This window comes from Lolium perenne, chromosome 7 (genome assembly GCF_019359855.2).
Source record: "Lolium perenne isolate Kyuss_39 chromosome 7, Kyuss_2.0, whole genome shotgun sequence".
Taxonomy (NCBI): domain Eukaryota; kingdom Viridiplantae; phylum Streptophyta; class Magnoliopsida; order Poales; family Poaceae; genus Lolium; species Lolium perenne.
Genome location: NC_067250.2, coordinates 33231578 through 33248569, shown reverse-complemented (window position 1 = coordinate 33248569; position 16992 = coordinate 33231578). Strand labels below are relative to the sequence as shown.

General features: G+C 44.2%; 1 protein-coding gene across 1 annotated transcript; it reads right to left on the bottom strand.

Moving 5' to 3' along the window:
* Positions 1-8483: 8483 nt before the first annotated feature.
* LOC127317879 (stem 28 kDa glycoprotein) lies at positions 8484-10267 on the bottom strand. The gene is made up of 2 exons (XM_051348479.2): positions 9820-10267; positions 8484-9036 (listed from the first exon to the last, which is right to left on the bottom strand). Exons 1-2 carry the CDS (start codon positions 10221-10223, stop codon positions 8652-8654), a joined length of 789 nt encoding a protein of 262 aa, XP_051204439.1. The 5' UTR covers positions 10224-10267; the 3' UTR covers positions 8484-8651.
* Between the last annotated feature and the right edge of the window lie 6725 nt (positions 10268-16992).

Genomic DNA, 16992 nt, shown 5'->3' with positions numbered 1-16992 from the left:
TATCTGAGTTATGAGTTTAGCATGCATTTAAAGAAATGCGGAATACTTTCACAATTGACACCGCCGGGAACACCACAACGAAACGGTGTGTCTGAACATCGTAATCGAACTCTCTTAGATATGGTTCGTTCTATGATGTCTCTTACTGATTTGCCGTTATCATTTTGGAGTTATGCATTAGAGACAGCAGCATTCACTTTAAATAGAGCACCATCAAAATCCGTAGAAACGACACCGTATGAATTATGGTTTAATAAGAAACCTAAGCTGTCGTTCCTAAAAGTTTGGGGTTGCGAAGCCTATGTAAAGAAGTTACAACCGGACAAGCTAGAACCCAAAGCGGAGAAATGCGTCTTCATAGGATACCCTAAGGAAACTATAGGGTACACTTTCTATCACAGATCCGAAGGCAAAATCTTTGTTGCTAAGAACGGAACCTTTCTTGAGAAAGAATTTCTCACTAAAGAAGTGACTGGAAGAAAAGTAGAACTCGATGAGATTGATGAATCTATACTCGTTGATCAGAGTAGCGCAGTACCGGAAGTTGTACCTGTACCGCCTACACCGGCAACAGAGGAAGCTAATGATAATGATCATGAAACTTCGAACGAGGAAACTACTGAACCTCGCAGATCAACAAGGGAACGTGCCACTCCTGATTGGTATGATCCTTGTCTAAATGTCATGATTGTGGATAACAATGATGAAGACCCTGCGACGTATGAAGAAGCGATGATGAGCCCAGATTCTAACAAATGGCAAGAAGCCATGAAATCCGAAATGGGATCCATGTATGATAACAAAGTATGGACTTTGGTAGACTTACCTGATAGCCGAAAGGCTGTCGAAAATAAATGGATCTTCAAGAGGAAAACAGATGCTGATGGTAATATTACTGTCTATAAAGCTCGACTTGTCGCAAAAGGTTTCCGACAAATTCAAGGAGTTGACTACGATGAGACTTTCTCACCTGTAGCGAAGCTAAAATCTGTGAGGATTTTGTTAGCAATAGCTGCATTTTTCGATTATGAGATTTGGCAGATGGATGTCAAAACGGCGTTCCTTAATGGAGACATTGAGGAAGAGTTGTATATGGTACAACCCAAAGGTTTTGTCGATCCTAAAAATGCTGACAAAGTATGCAAACTTCAGCGTTCAATCTATGGACTGAAGCAAGCATCAAGAAGTTGGAACCGATGCTTTGATAAGGTGATCAAAGACTTCGGGTTTATACAGTGTCATGGAGAGGCCTGTATTTACAAGAAAGTGAGTGGGAGCTCTGTAGCATTCCTGATATTATATGTAGATGACATATTATTGATCGGGAATGATATATAACTATTAAGCAGTGTTAAAGGTTATTTGAATAATAGTTTTTCAATGAAAGACCTTGGTGAAGCATCGTATATATTAGGCATCAAGATTTATAGAGATAGATCAAGACGCCTAATAGGGCTATCACAGAGTACATATCTGGACAAGATTCTAAAGAAGTTTAGAATGGACGAAAGTAAGAAAGGATTCTTACCTATGTTACCAGGCAAGGTCTTGAGTAAGACTCAAGGACCAGCTACGGCAGAAGAAAGAGAAAGGATGAGTAATATCCCCTATGCCTCGGCAGTAGGATCTATCATGTATGCCATGCTATGTACTAGACCGGATATAGCACATGCTGTTAGTTTGACTAGCAGATATCAAAGTGATCCAGGAATGGAACACTGGACAGCGGTCAAGAATATCCTGAAGTACTTAAAAAGAACTAAGGATATGTTTCTTTGTTATGGAGGTGACCAAGAGCTCGTTGTAAATGGTTACACCGATGCAAGTTGGAACACTGATCCTGATGACTCTAAGTCACAGTCTGGGTACGTGTTTATATTGAATGGTGCTGCAGTAAGCTGGGCAAGCTCGAAGCAGTGCACGGTGGCGAAGTCTTCAACGGGAATCGAGTACATAGCGGCTTCAGAGGCTTCATCAGAAGCGGTATGGATGAAGAGGTTCATTGTAGAGCTCGGTGTGGTTCCTAGTGCATTGGACCCATTAATCATTTACTGTGATAACATGGGTGCCATCGCCAATGCACAAGAGCCAAGGTCACACAAGAGGCTGAAGCATATCAAGCTGCGTTACCACTCGATTCGCGAGTACATCGAAGATGGAGAAGTAAAGATTTGCAAAGTACACACATATCTGAATGTAGCAGATCCGTTGACTAAAGCTCTCCCTAGGGCAAAGCATGACCAACACCAGAATGCCATGGGTGTTAGGTATATTACAATGTAATCTAGATTATTGACTCTAGTGCAAGTGGGAGACTGAAGGAGATATGCCCTAGAGGCAATAATAAAGTGGTTATTATTTATATCTTTATGTTTATGATAAATGTTTATATATCATGCTATAATTGTATTAACCGAAACATTAGTACATGTGTGATATGTAGACAAACTAAGAAGTCCCTAGTATGCCTCTTAACTAGCTTGTTGATTAATGGATGATTAGTTTCATAATCATGAACATTGGATGTTATTAATAACAAGATTATATCATTGTATGAATGATGTAATGGACACACCCAATTAAGCGTAGCATAAGATCTCGTCATTAAGTTATTTGCTATAAGCTTTTGATACATAGTTACCTAGTCCTTATGACCATGAGATCATGTAAATCACTTATACCGGAAAGGTACTTTGATTACACCAAACGCCACTGCGTAAATGGGTGGTTATAAAGGTGGGATTAAGTATCCGGAAAGTATGAGTTGAGGCATATGGATCAACAGTGGGATTTGTCCATCCCGATGACGGATAGATATACTCTGGGCCCTCTCGGTGGAATGTCGTCTAATGTCTTGCAAGCATATGAATGAGTTCATAAGAGACCACATACCACGGTACGAGTAAAGAGTACTTGTCAGGAGACGAGGTTGAACAAGGTATAGAGTGATACCAAAGATCAAACCTCGGACAAGTAAAATATCGCGTGACAAAGGGAATTGGTATTGTATGTGAATGGTTCATTCGATCACTAAAGTCATCGTTGAATATGTGGGAGCCATTATGGATCTCCTTATAACGCTATTGGTTATTGGTCGGAGTGAGTACTCAACCATGTCCGCATAGTTCACGAACCGTAGGGTGACACACTTAAAGTTGGATGTTGAAATGGTAGAACTTGAATATGGAATGGAGTTCGAATATTTGTTCGGAGTCCCGGATGAGATCCCGGACATCACGAGGAGTTCCGGAATGGTCCGGAGAATAAGATTCATATATAGGATGTCATTTTATGTGAATTAAAATGTCACGGAAGGTTCTATGGAAGGTTCTAGAAGGTTCTAGAAAAGTCCGGAAGAAACCACCAAGGAAGGTGGAGTCCACATGGGACTCCACCTCCATGGCCGGCCAACCCTAGTGGGGGTGGAGTCCCAAGTGGACTCCCCCTTAGGGGGCCGGCCACCCCCCCATATGGGAGGTGGAACTCCCACCTCTAGTGGGAGTCCTAGCTTGGGTAGGTTTGCCCACCATATGGAAGGTTTTGGGTTCGGGTCTTATTCGAAGACTTGGAGACCAACACTTGGGGTTCCACCTATATAATGAGGGGCCAAGGGAGGGGGCCGGCCACCCCAAGACCACAAGCTGGCCGCCCCCCTTGAAATGGCCAGCCACCCCCTCCCAAACCCTAGCCGCCCCCTCTCCTCCATATCTCCCGCGTAGCTTTAGCGAAGCTCCGCCGGAGTTCTCCACCGCCACCAACACCACGCCGTCGTGCTGTCGGATTCAAGAGGAGCTACTACTTCCGCTGCCCGCTGGAACGGGAGGTGGACGTCGTCTTCATCAACAACCGAACGTGTGACCGAGTACGGAGGTGCTGCCCGTTCGTGGCGCCGGAAGCGATCGTGATCAAGATCTTCTACACGCTTTTGCAAGCGGCAAGTGAACGTCTACCGCAGGAACAAGAGCCTCATCTTGTAGGCTTTGGAATCTCTTCAAGGGTGAGACTCGATACCCCCTCGTTACTACCGTCTTCTAGATTGCATCTTGGCTTGGATTGCGTGTTCGCGGTAGGAAATTTTTTGTTTTCTATGCAACGTTATCCTACAGGATATATGTGGGGCTGTAGGTGGGCTACCTATTTTCACTAATAACAAGCTCTAGCGCTGACCGTAGACAACCAATGATACTCACATAAGGCGATAAATGTGGCAATGCAACTATATGTAGGAAAGATTGCAATGCACTAGAGAGACGCTAGCAAAGCTCAACGAGACAGGCACAAGATTGCTCAACTACAGGTGCAGTAAAGTAAACTTAGGCCTACACTTGATTCTTCTAGCACTTCACTTTTCTTTTTGTATTTTTCTTTTTGTATAACACGCGGCTATGTAGCTCTTTTGCTTCTTTTCAATTTTCTGTTTTTTTATATGACACTACTCCTTGATAACACGGCCAACAAAATATGCAAATCACCAAACCCTAATGAGCAGCCTGTCGAGCTGTAAAACTAGTCTCTTCTGGGGAAGTTCCTAGTCACTTATATCGAAAGGCTGTGGCTATGGTTGGGACAAACACACTGTATGCTATGTGGACTCAGAGTAACAAAAAATAAAACAAGATGATAATAGAGACTCAAACCCTAACAACTAGATGAAAGAAAAAGATACGCAAAAACACTACGAAAAGCAACTAAAACATGAAATTAGTGCAATCTAAGGCTATGGCAAAACCTAACCCTAATTTTTTTTTTGGCTTTTTCTGGATAGGAAAACACTCACAACTCAACTATGGGGTGGATTGTGGATGGCTTACCGAGGAAACCCGAGAATCTGATACCAAGATGATAAGGGGTGGCTCGATCTTCTCAGTAAGCAACGGTGGTGATGATGATCACGGGGTTATTGCAGCGGAGGTAACTTGATGAAGTGGATGATAACTTGTATGATGCAACGAGATCTCTCAATTGGTCCCTGTCGCCAATGCAACAGCTCTCAACTCTGCAAGATATTCGCAACTCCACACACTTGCGCACGTAGCCGTTGACCACGAAGCGGTAAGTTGCAACTTTCTAATTCCCAATGGAACAGCAGATTACACAATACTTTCAGATCTACACAATATCAAGCAACATGGTGTAGGGAATTCAATAGTTTTGCAGAGCAAACAACTAGGGTTTATCTCAAACATGGTCTAAAGCAGCTAGGGGGGGGCGTCCTGGGCACTTATATAGGCGTCCGGGACGACCTCAAGTCGAAAAGATACAAAAATAACCGACCTAGAATAGATCTGGTCGAGACAGACTCGGACACGGCCGGTCTGGGGGCCGGTTGACCGGGCCTGGGACCGGCCGGTCCGGTTTGGACCGGGCCTAGCGCCGGGTGGCGACCGGATGGAGCGTCCAGGCTTACTGTATACGCCCCGGTTGGCACAAGCGTGGAACCCGGTTTGGACCGGGCGGATCCGGCGTGGGAGCCGGCCAACCGGGTCTGGGACCGGGTGGCCCGGCGGCACGGCCGATTGGACCGGCCCTGGAGCCGACCTCCTGAACTTCATCTCCTCCTCTCGCGCATGCCTCCCACTCCTCCCTCACGCGTCCATGGGATGTCTTCAGGTCCAGCTCCATGTCCAGCTTCACGTCCATCGTCTTGTCCAGCTGCTCCTCTCCTCCTCGTGCGATGCTTGTCTCCTCTTCATACCTGATGATACATAAGTAACAGGACTTAGGCAGTATAAAGTTCTCATCAATCAATGTATTGTTTAGAAACAAGTTCACCTGTTGTTTAAGTAGCTTCGCACGAGCCCTTGTAATAGGTCCATTCCGAACTTCATTGGACTTGAGCTTCACAACAGGTTCATCTTCATTTGGCAACGACGGAGGTAGTGGTGTAGTAGGGATGTCCTCATCACTCTCGACGAGATCACAGCCGAAACCTTCGGCACCCCATTGTAACCCGATATTTTCATAATCAAGATCAGACAGGCAGGACGTAAGGGTTTTACCTCATCGAGGGCCCCGAACCTGGGTAAATCACTTTCCCCGCTTATTTGATAACCGATGTCTCGTGTCAGCCTACATGATTCCATCTACCCTAAGCCCCAAACGGAGGGCATTGCTGAGGAGTACCCTCGACACCATGTGTAAAATTACCATAGAATTGATTATGTAAGGTCCAAATTTATAACATGAAAAAATAATTACTAAAAATAAGTTCTAAATTTATCTTGTGAAAAGTGTGACTTAGAAGACAAATTTGTACCTTTCCTTGTAGTGGAAGGCACAATAACCTTCTTAGAAAAATCCTTATCCTTTCCCATGGTGAGAAACAAATAAGTACAAAAATTAAATAATAACAAGTGTTCTTACCAATAAATCTAGGCTCTCTGGCAACGATGCAAGAAAATGGATTGATGCCCACAAGTAGAGGGGATGCTAAAATCTTCGATAGGAAATATTACCCTAATTTATAGTTCGACTAAAGGGGAACACAAGAATATCAATAAGACTTCACACTCCCAACCACACATGTGTATCAATAAACTCAGAAAGCAAGTGGTGATTTATAGCAGTTCATTCAAAGCAGTAACCAATAGTAGCAGATTTCCAGTTTTCACCGGAAGTAGTGACGTGTAACTTTCAGTGGCTAAAGGCGTATGCATGAGGTGATAGCGGGGTGTTGGATGAATGATATTGATCATATAATGTAATCCTAATAACATGACATTCATCTCTAGTTCAGTTATATATAGGTGTGTTATCCAAAAATAGTTATGCATACTGACCAAGAGAATATGCATTATTATCCCGCCTGCCCATTTCACAGGGGACAACTTGGAACTACATGAAATTAAGGATATCCTTTCGAATAGGCCGGAACATAGCATTAACACTCCATGAACACACAATATCCTCAAACTATCGCATATTCCCATTGTTTTCCCTAACTGTCACTTTAGGGTTCGCATGTTCAACACAATAATAGGCAATACACTTTGCAAATAGATACCAAACTCATATAAATGATATGGCAATATAAGTTTAATACTACAATCATGTCACTTGGGTCCTAGCAATAAGAATTAAACATAGCAAAGGTGTACCAACACCTATCCAAGAATATCCTCAAGACAAATACCTCAACTATCCAATGGATGATTGCATGATTAATCTCATCCATTCCCCTTACCCCTCACTTGCATAGAGAGACTTACTCACACATGATGATGGAGAGTGAGCACATGGTTGTTGGTGATGAACGTTGGTGGCGATGATGGGGGAGAAGACCTCGAAATCTCCCTCTCCAGCGTGGAGAGCAGGACCAATCTGACCCCAAAACAAAGATTGTGGATGTGGGGGCGCTCTGTTTATCGAAAGGGTCCCTCCTCGTGTGATTCACCTAGTAGAGGGGGGCACCACCTGCGCTATTTTGGGCCTCGTGTCCCCCTGGTGTGATTCCAAATCCCAACCTCCTTGTTTTGGTGAAAAACCTGTGTGGTAGTTTTCCTCAATTTTATTTCCTGCGAAAATAGATAGAAATAAGATTTTTGCTAAAAACAACATCAGATTCGGCAGTTTTATCAAAGTATGGTGAGATTTCGGAGCAAATCATCGAGCAAAATATTTGAAAAAGTAGATACATTCGAGATGTATCGACCGGCGGCACCCTTCTTATTCAGGAACACTTTGTTTGAGGGGACATAGCCGCCGGAGCTCGACATAATCGAGCGGCGATCGATGATGGAGGCGACGCGGAGTCGCAGGAGCACGCAGATGAGCGACTTAGAGAGAGAGAGAGAGATAGATAGAGAGAGAGAGAGAGAGAGAGGCCGGGTTGGATCGACCGACCGAGCTGGTCGAATCAGTTCAGTCTCTAGACTGACTAGTGGGGGCGAGGATGATATATAGTCAAATTAAGAAAATACAAAAAGTAAATCAAAAAATAAACGTAACTCAAAAATGCAAAGCAAAATCATTTTTAGGACCCCAATGACCCAATGAGTTCAAATATGATTGTTATTAAATTTTATGAAGTCTTGATGATTTGTGAGTCAAAGGAGTTTAAAAGACTTAGGAGCCAAATGGTCATTTTGACAATGATTCAAAATAGATACAAGTTTTTCAAAAAACTATGATATTTGCGCCAAACATGATTTCAAACCTTGAAATCATGAAAATAATCAAATTCTTACAGACATTTCAAATCACTTTGAATGAATTATAAAATACCCTAAAATTGAGTCTATATATATAACTCAAGGGTAAAAATACACAAAGAAGGGGAAACAACAAATTAAACCAATAAAGCATGTCATGATTATGCTTAGTAGCATAACTTATTTCTTAAAATATTATCTTATTAGGCGTTGGTACTCCTTTTTAGAGCACGAGGTCCAGGGTCAAGCTGAACCATTGAATTGCATTATCTTGCAGTCACAACTCACAAGGCCAGTTTAACACTTCGCATGCAGGTCTGTACAAGATCCAAATGAAGACGGAATATCTCATGAGTCCATTAATTAAGCAGCATGCAGACTCCCCAGCTCAGGAAATTAACCAAACAAAAATACTGTTATTAATGAAAGCATGCATATAGGAGCATGGAGTACTAGCTTATTCATCAATAATCACGAGCAATCAAGTCATCAAGAGCTGGTCTAGCCGATGTAGTACATGGGGTCAGGCAGCTTGAAGGTGCGGGTGCCCTCAGGCGCGCCGAGGATGTCGCTCCACTGGTCGCCGATGTTGCCGACGATGACGTACCCGGCGTCCTGCAGCTTCTGCCTCTCGCCGGACTTGTACGCGATGGCGGAGCCCTTGAACCCGGGCTGCTTGAGCAGCAGGTTCATCCACCCGGAGAAGCCCTGGTGGAGGAGGTTGGCGATGGTGATGGCCCTCTGGTCCTCGGTCCGGCCCGTGAGCAACACCGGCTTCACGCCGATCGATAGCAGCTTCTTGTACAGCCGCTTCGTCTCCGGCAGGGCAAGCGCGCTCCCCTCCAGCACGTACGCGTTGAAGCTCGTCGCGTTGAACGGCTTAGTCCTGCGTGCGTATACATTACACGACACAATGGATTAACGCCACACTTTAACAGTAGCAATACATACATGTCTGCTGTCTGCATATGCAGTTCTAACAAAAACATGACCATGATCTTTGTTTGGAACACACTAACTTTACAGTTATGTGCAACAATCCATTTACTGTAAGGTTTTTAATTACTTGCTCTGTATGTGAGCACGTGCATGAGCATGCTGTTGTCGACGAACCAGAGACCGATGATAAGGTGACCAAGAAGAGGCCATAAATTGATACCAAACAATACATATACCGACGTGAACTCGCCGTCTGGATCACGCCACTGTTTGATGGACCAAACGGTGTCAGACTTGCACCTTTTTTAGTTCCATCGTATCTCACACTCCTCATCCAAACGTAGTACTATGCAACAGCTCAGCTTTATTGTTTTTGTCGATATATATAACCTTTTTTCGACGCAGTTGTCACTATCTCTTGCTGGCATACTTGTCTTGTTCGTCATTGACAGGTCCTATTGCCCGTCCGTGTGTTTTGTGATGACTATATATCATGTCCAGACCATACATTTTTATTTCAAACTTCAAGTTTAATATATTTCTCCCCTATTTTTATCTATGAGGGATCCGGTGCTGCAGACGCTTATGATGATGTGTTGTGTTAAGCATATTTTTCGAGTTATCTATTTTCTACAAGGTGTAGTCAGATTTTATTCTTTATCTGAAGGATAAAGTAAGTGTCTCAAATGCAGCTACAAAAATAGCAAAACTAAGCAACTAAAATGCGTACCCGAAGCCGTGCTTGGCGTAGTATGGGAGGTTGGAGAGCGTGGTCTCGTCGATGTCGAACACCCACACCTCCTTGCCTTTGCCGGCGAGCTTGAGGGTCTCGGCGTAGGCGAGGGCCTCGTCGACGACGACCTTGGAGTCCCGGCGGTAGTGGCTGCCCAGCATGTAGTGCCCGACGTAGCCCTCGCAGTTGGCCGGGACCGTCTTCCAGTCCCTCACATTGTGGGCCTCCACGCCGAGCATCCAGCTGTCGCACGGCACGCCGCCGCGGCTTGCCAGCACCCTGCCGGAGCCAAGCAGCTGCCGCAACGGGTGGATGACCGGCGCCCCCGTTAGCTCCGAAGCGCTGCAGGAGCCCAGTAGAGCCATGGTGACGAGGAGGAGGAGCATCCTAGCCATGGCCATTGTAGGAGCTGCTCTTAAGCTGCAATGTCCAGAGTAGTGTGTGCGGTTAGCCTTTTAAATAGGATGGCTACAGGCAGGGTGTGTGTCATGTGTGAGCTTGACAAAGACAAATTAGCAAAGGTGGGGGCATCGGCGGGGTCGCATTCAGCCATTCAGGGCGTGGAACACGCGAGCTGCAAAAATATGATTCGATCGAGCTGCGCGTGTACCAGGCAGATCAATCTACATTGATATATTCATATTTTTCTCTCTACGGCAGTGTCAGCTTGTGAACATCAATCAGTTGGATAGAGAGACAGCAAGATATGCATGCAGTACTGTACAGCTTCAACGCGATCGATCAGATCTGATGACCAGCGACAAAACTAAAACTGAGGAGCTTAATATAAGTACGGTGCTTTAAGCTAATTGTAAAAGCATCTCCACGGACGCTCCTAAAATAGATACCGGCACTAGCCTGCCGGTACTCGCTTCCACCATTTGGAGAGGAGCTGCGCACGCAATAGACCATCCCCTATAGAATTAGACCTAAAAATATATGTTCAAACTCACAATCAAAATAGAAAAGGAAATTCAAAGCCTAGAATTTATGAATAAAATTCAAAGTCTCCCACATCAAATTCTGGCCAGCACAAGCCACTATATCGTCATCAAAGTTCCGCTACCAGAAAACATAGACTTCTCATCGCCAACATAGATCAAATGAATGGTGTCGACACCTCCATCACGTCCGGTTCCTCCTTCACCGGCGGTGTTACAAGGGATGCCGATGTTGGCACCGATAGGGAGGTGCTCCTTGAATAGCTGTCAGTTGGTTCTCCCTTGACCGTGTTCGTCCGGTGCCGGTGAAGAAGCTGCACCCGCCTTTAGATTGCGTGCTTCCGAGGCTTAGGCAAACCAGCGCTGCCGCCGGCTTTTTGTCCCCGTCTCGCTAGCCTTGCGATGCAATTTTGTGGTTGGCCGTCACTGTGCTTGGCTAGCCAATCTTCCTCTGTTATGTCCATCGGCTTGACCTTCAACACCGCCTTGCACGACTTCTCCATCATCATCGTCTTCTTCTTCGGAGGCATGCCGGCAGTGGCGGCGGCAAGGGGGAGGGCATGCTCTAGGCACGAACTGGAGTGGAGGGGGGGAGGGGGTAAATTGGAGAATATATAGGGTTTTCGGTGTGTGAGGCTGCTAGGTGGGACCCGCAAGCGATATCAAATGTGGTTACCCACCAAACCCATATGCATAGGAGCTGACATGGAGTTGCCGATGATTTTATTATACTCCACAGTTTGCCGGGGGCTTATGGGAGAAGACATGTGAGCCTAAAATATAGCCGACACCCCAATAGGCCTATTGGTGCGCTGATCTAATCTCATTAATTCACTATAATTCTAAGGAGAGGGAATGCCTTATAATTTTCCGATTAGATGAAACCCTAAACCAGAAATATGGGAAACAAGTTACCTGATTAAGAACAGAGAAGATCGGCCAAGAGGCCGGCCAGTTGGAGATGACGAGCACGTGTAAGGTAGCGAGCGCGGGGTGCCGGTGGACGATAGACGGCGGCAGCTGCAGCGGCTTGGTTCCACGCGGTTGAGATAACGCGGTCGGCGGTCGAAAAAGCGAGGGTGCTTTTTACGTAGTAGCTACGGCGGGGCGGTCAAGCCGTGCAACAAAGCACCGTTGTTTTCTCTCTCACACGGGCGGAGGTTGGAGAAAGACTCCCGTGTTGCTACGCGTATCGGTGCCTGGCTGCGTACGTTTGCAAATCGGCCCTGCTGTTTTTTTTTTGGTCTGGGCCACTTTTGTGCTTAGAAGTTTTGACATACTATTGCCCAAGGAGGAAGTACCTACACCGAGCGGGCCAGGCCTACTCTACACTCTAGGCTTTATCATAGGCCAACGCTCAGCGTCCATCGCCTGACAAACCAGCCAAAAATCGGTTGTCCTCAGCACCCTCCGATGACGATCCAACGTACAGAATCAATCGCAATGTGAGTTTTGTGTTTTACCCCTCAATTTTTAGAAACTCAACCCACAGTCCTTTCCTTCACCAATTAAACTGAAAAGGTATGTCTCGCTAGGCCCAACCTTCTCAATATTTACAACAAAAATGCCACCCCTATGACAGCTAAGTATTACAACAAAACCTCTCACTCTGCTTACAAAAAATATATAGTATTATAAAAAAATCTTCACAACAAAATTTTAAAAAGTAATGTTATAAAATATGGTTAAGTAACAACTATTTTCATACATGTTGGTTTACAACAAAAATCGGCAGCAAATTACAATAAAAATCAAAAACTATTACTACAAAAAAACACATGTGTTTGTGGCTATGAAATTTTTGATAAGCAATAACAAATTTGCTACATATTGAGTTACAACAAAAACCACAAACTATTTTAACATAAAATATAGGTGTTTACAATAAAAATCACAAACTTGTGGCAAACGCTAGGTAAAAGATTACAACATCTCCGACGTGCTTTAGCTATAAAATTTATGTGAAATTGTTACAAAATTTATACGCAATTGTTATATCCTTCCGTTGGAACGGTCAGTTTCACCATCCCCATAGTCGATGGTATGCTCAGCGACGCTGGTCTTGGCCGGTCTTATCATTGGTGGTGTCGTCCCTACAATCGGTAATATGGTTAATGGTGCCGTACGTACCGTCGATGGTGTCGTCGGCACTGTGGATGACACAGTCCCTACCAACAACGGTGCGCGGAGCGAACATCATGGCGAAGTGGTTGAGCTCGGCAGTCATAAACCCATGCGAGTCTAGTGTAACTTGTACCTCTACGTTAATGAAAAGTTGTTAAAATACAGAGCTAGCAAGCACCCCCATGCAGCTCTATGGTTTGGGGTTGGGCACACGACACACATGTGTCGTGGCATAGCTAGCACGCACACGTAGCCAGTTTTTTTTTTTTTTTTGAGATGTATCCAGCTTTGATGTCCACCCACGTGAGATTAAGAGAAGACGTGCACGCATAGCTAGCTGCGCGGGCCGTCAGTACGATCGCGCCAAAATCAGCCCACGCGAGCGAGCGACAACGGCCGATCCCGGGCGCGCGATCGGTCGGCGGACGGAAAGCGTTTTCCTTTATCATATGGTCGGCAATATGTTGGATGGTAGCCCATAGCCCAACTATGTGATTCCACTGAGATGCACGCCTACAATGCAGATCACTGATTCATGCACAGTACTCTCTTTGAACCATATAACCAAGTGCCAATTTGTTCACAACACGTAGAGAGCCATCAAGCTATGCAGCACGGCTGCCAAGCCTGCTATGCGGTTGGCACAATGTCAGTCTAGTGGGTGTGGGTTGGGAGCCCGGGCCAAACAAGAACAAGAGTGGCCTTTAGTACAAATATATCAATAATGCTTTCGGCTAACTGTGATCTCGGTGAATACCATGGCGGCATCGTGGTGGTGTAGGCTATTTACGTCCGCCGACGGTAGGCCTTTTCCTAATAGTGGAACATCGCATTTTTTTTCAAACTCTAAACTTTATTAGATTTTATCATTTTTTGTGTGTCCTCGAATACCAGAAATTCTAGGTTAAGATAAAATGCCTGTAAGATAGATATATCATTGACTACATGCGAAAGCTATTATATTTTCTCTGAAACTTTAAAGTATGATTTTATTATTATTGTTTTTAACTAAGGGGTTACATGGAGCTAGGTAGCCATTTATCCGCACTAAAAAAATTGAAGCTAAACAAGAAAAGATAGAACTGAAGAAATGCTAGCGAAGCACGAAGGAACAACGAACAGCTTACTCGTAATCCTGCAAGACCACACAGGAGCTTGAGCAAGACTACGCATGAGTCTAATCTGACAGATCGTGGTACATAGCGTCCTGATAAACACATGCTAACTTACCCTTGGACCTTGGTTAAAATGAAAGTAACAAACTGTTACCCGCTTCTGCTCCGGTGCTCCCCCCCTGGGATAAGTCTGGACATGCCAAACACATGGACGGCTGAGATCTTCTGATACCTCTTCGGCAGCGGGGGTAAAATCGTAATTTCGCTATGCGTAGACCGTCCGTAGAGCCCTGTACAAGCCCGTATGGCCCGCGCACGTCATTCTGTACGTATCTACAGCGTGCCTACAGCACGTGCGTACGAGCGTGCGTGTACCGAAATAGAAACCCATATAAAAAGCCGACGTTTCCTTCTCCGCCTCCCTCGCCCCACCATTCCCCCCCAAATCAGGTACGGAGAAAACCCTCTCCTCCTCCCTCGGCCACTTCGTCTTCTCCACTCCCTCTCCCACCTCCAGTTCTCTTCTTTAATCCTTCTTCTCCGCGCATTTCCGTCGAATCGGAGGCCGATGGAGGGTAGCAGCTCCACCGCGAGGGCGGCCGCCGCAGCCTTGGTCAAGAACACCGGCGTGGCGGAGGCAGATGTGGTGCCGGGTGGATGGAGCCGTCGTGGTGCGGCCGCGTCGGGCGGAGGATTGGTGCTGACGGCGGCGGATGAGCAGGAGCACGGGTTCGGCGGCGAGATCGTGCCGGATCTGAACGTGCAGCCAGCGGTGGAAGACCCTCTGGTATGTGCTATCCTCTCAACACCTCAGCTTATTTGCCCTTATTTGATGGTGATTAGGGTTAGATGAAACCGAAGAATAGACGAATCATATGATTTGTGATTAGGGCTTAATGTGGACCAAATGGATCTAGCAGACTGTCCTGTGGTTTGTGTATATGTTGGCAAGGATTTTTTTAATCTGGTTTGACATCCGTGTGCATTCGTAGTTAAGGGGGGTTTTATTGTCATGTGACCCCAATTTATATACCGTGTGCACAATTTATCTGGTTTGATTACTGTGTGCATAATTTATTTGTTAGTAGTAGCATCAATTGTTTGCTACAGAGCTTCATTAGTATGTTTTTATTACATGATTGCATAATTGCTTTAGGGATTCACATTGATTTGTAAATCTATGGTAATGCTGTTGTGCTCCAGGAGTGTTATCTTGCTATGATGGCAACAACATTGACATAATAATTTGTTCCCTGCTATGGGAAAATATGTAGTTACTATAATTGTACATCACCACAGTATGAATAATAGCATGTGTACCTATTATTTGAAATGGTATGATTTTGCAGGACCTCCACTTCTGGGTGTTAGAAGCTAAAAACCCCTATATGCTGCTTACTTAACATCTTATGGTGATAATTATTGCTTATTAAATTTATGGTACTTCTGCTCCAGAGGCATTCCCATTTGTGCATAAGATATTTCCTTTTTCAGAATGTGTTGTAATCTATTAATTCCACCTGTATTAAACATGCTTTATGTAGTAATATTTAACATGCTTTGTATAGCTATAGTTGTCATGTTTTGAAAGTATAGTTGTAATTTAGAATGTGCTCCATTTCTTTGAAGCACCTATAATGTAGTAACGATTGCAATATAATCTTGACTCTGTTTACTCTATGAAATTTACTTTTAAGAGCATTATTATGTTAAGGTGAAACATAATATTGTCTATGATTACTCTATGATATTAAGATCAATATTAATGATAGGTTGACAGAATTATGTTTCACCTTAACATAGGAGGAGAAATATAATGTTACTGGCCTATTATTGTAATGATTGCAATAAGGATTTGTAGTATATGTGTTATGCTGCCATGATTGCAATTTAGATTGACATAATAATTTGCTCCCTGCTAGTATATTAATTGAAATGGAATGATAGCACCTGTATATGGTACTATAAACTGTAAATATGCTGAGTTATTAGTTCCCAAAGTTTTGTACTAGCATTATCCATTCGATAAACATTGTACAATTAATTGCAATGTGTACTCTTTAATTTATAATAATGCATCATTGAGTTTATTATTTGCTTAGTTTTCCCACTTATTTTCTCTAAATTAGGCAATGTGAAATCTGTATATATGAACATTGTTTTTAAATTTATTCTTATTAGGTTGGTGAGACCTCCTCTGTCCGCAAGAGGAAGTTTGAGGAGTTGGATGACTCGGAGGACTCTGGCCAGTCCTACATTTCCTTGGAGGTCGAGTCCGGGGACGCCGTGTCGGTAAGATAGCTAGCATTCTCAATATTGATTGTGCATGGTTGACAAGTTTATTGAACTCATTGATGTACAATAGTTGTGACATATGATTGTGATATTGTTGTTTTGCAGTACAACTCAGATGCTTCATCTGATAATGAAGTCAGCAAGTACAATGTGTTGTCATATGAGAAGAAGGTGGAGGAGAAGATCTGGGCTGAGGGAATCAGTGCTTACATGAAACCTGATGGGAGGTACTACTGCAAGTTCCATCCCTCCAAGCAGGTTCCTAGGGATGGTCTGCGTGAAGGACTTGTTAGCCATGTGAAGGAGGTGCACCCGAAGGATCTCCGCGACAAGTCGAACCATGCTGCCCTGAGGAAAGTACTGGAGTACTATGGTCAGGATTGACTGAATGTCTGAAAAAGTTACTGAAGAAGTACATCATCAGTAGTATGATGATGTTAAGTAATGTATGTTATTAAGAACTGCTAGTTTATGTGTGCACCTTCTGTTATGGTGCGGTAACTATGTATGGACTTGCTAGGCATGTGAACTTTAGCTATGGTAGCTATGTATGCACTGTACCAGTGTGCTAGATGGTATGTAGCACACTGTGTTTGCTTTTACTGGTTCTTCACTTTGTTATAAGATAAGTGAAGTTATGGATGGCTACAAAGTATTGTCAGCCTTTTTATGTACCATGCATGTTGTGTTGGAAA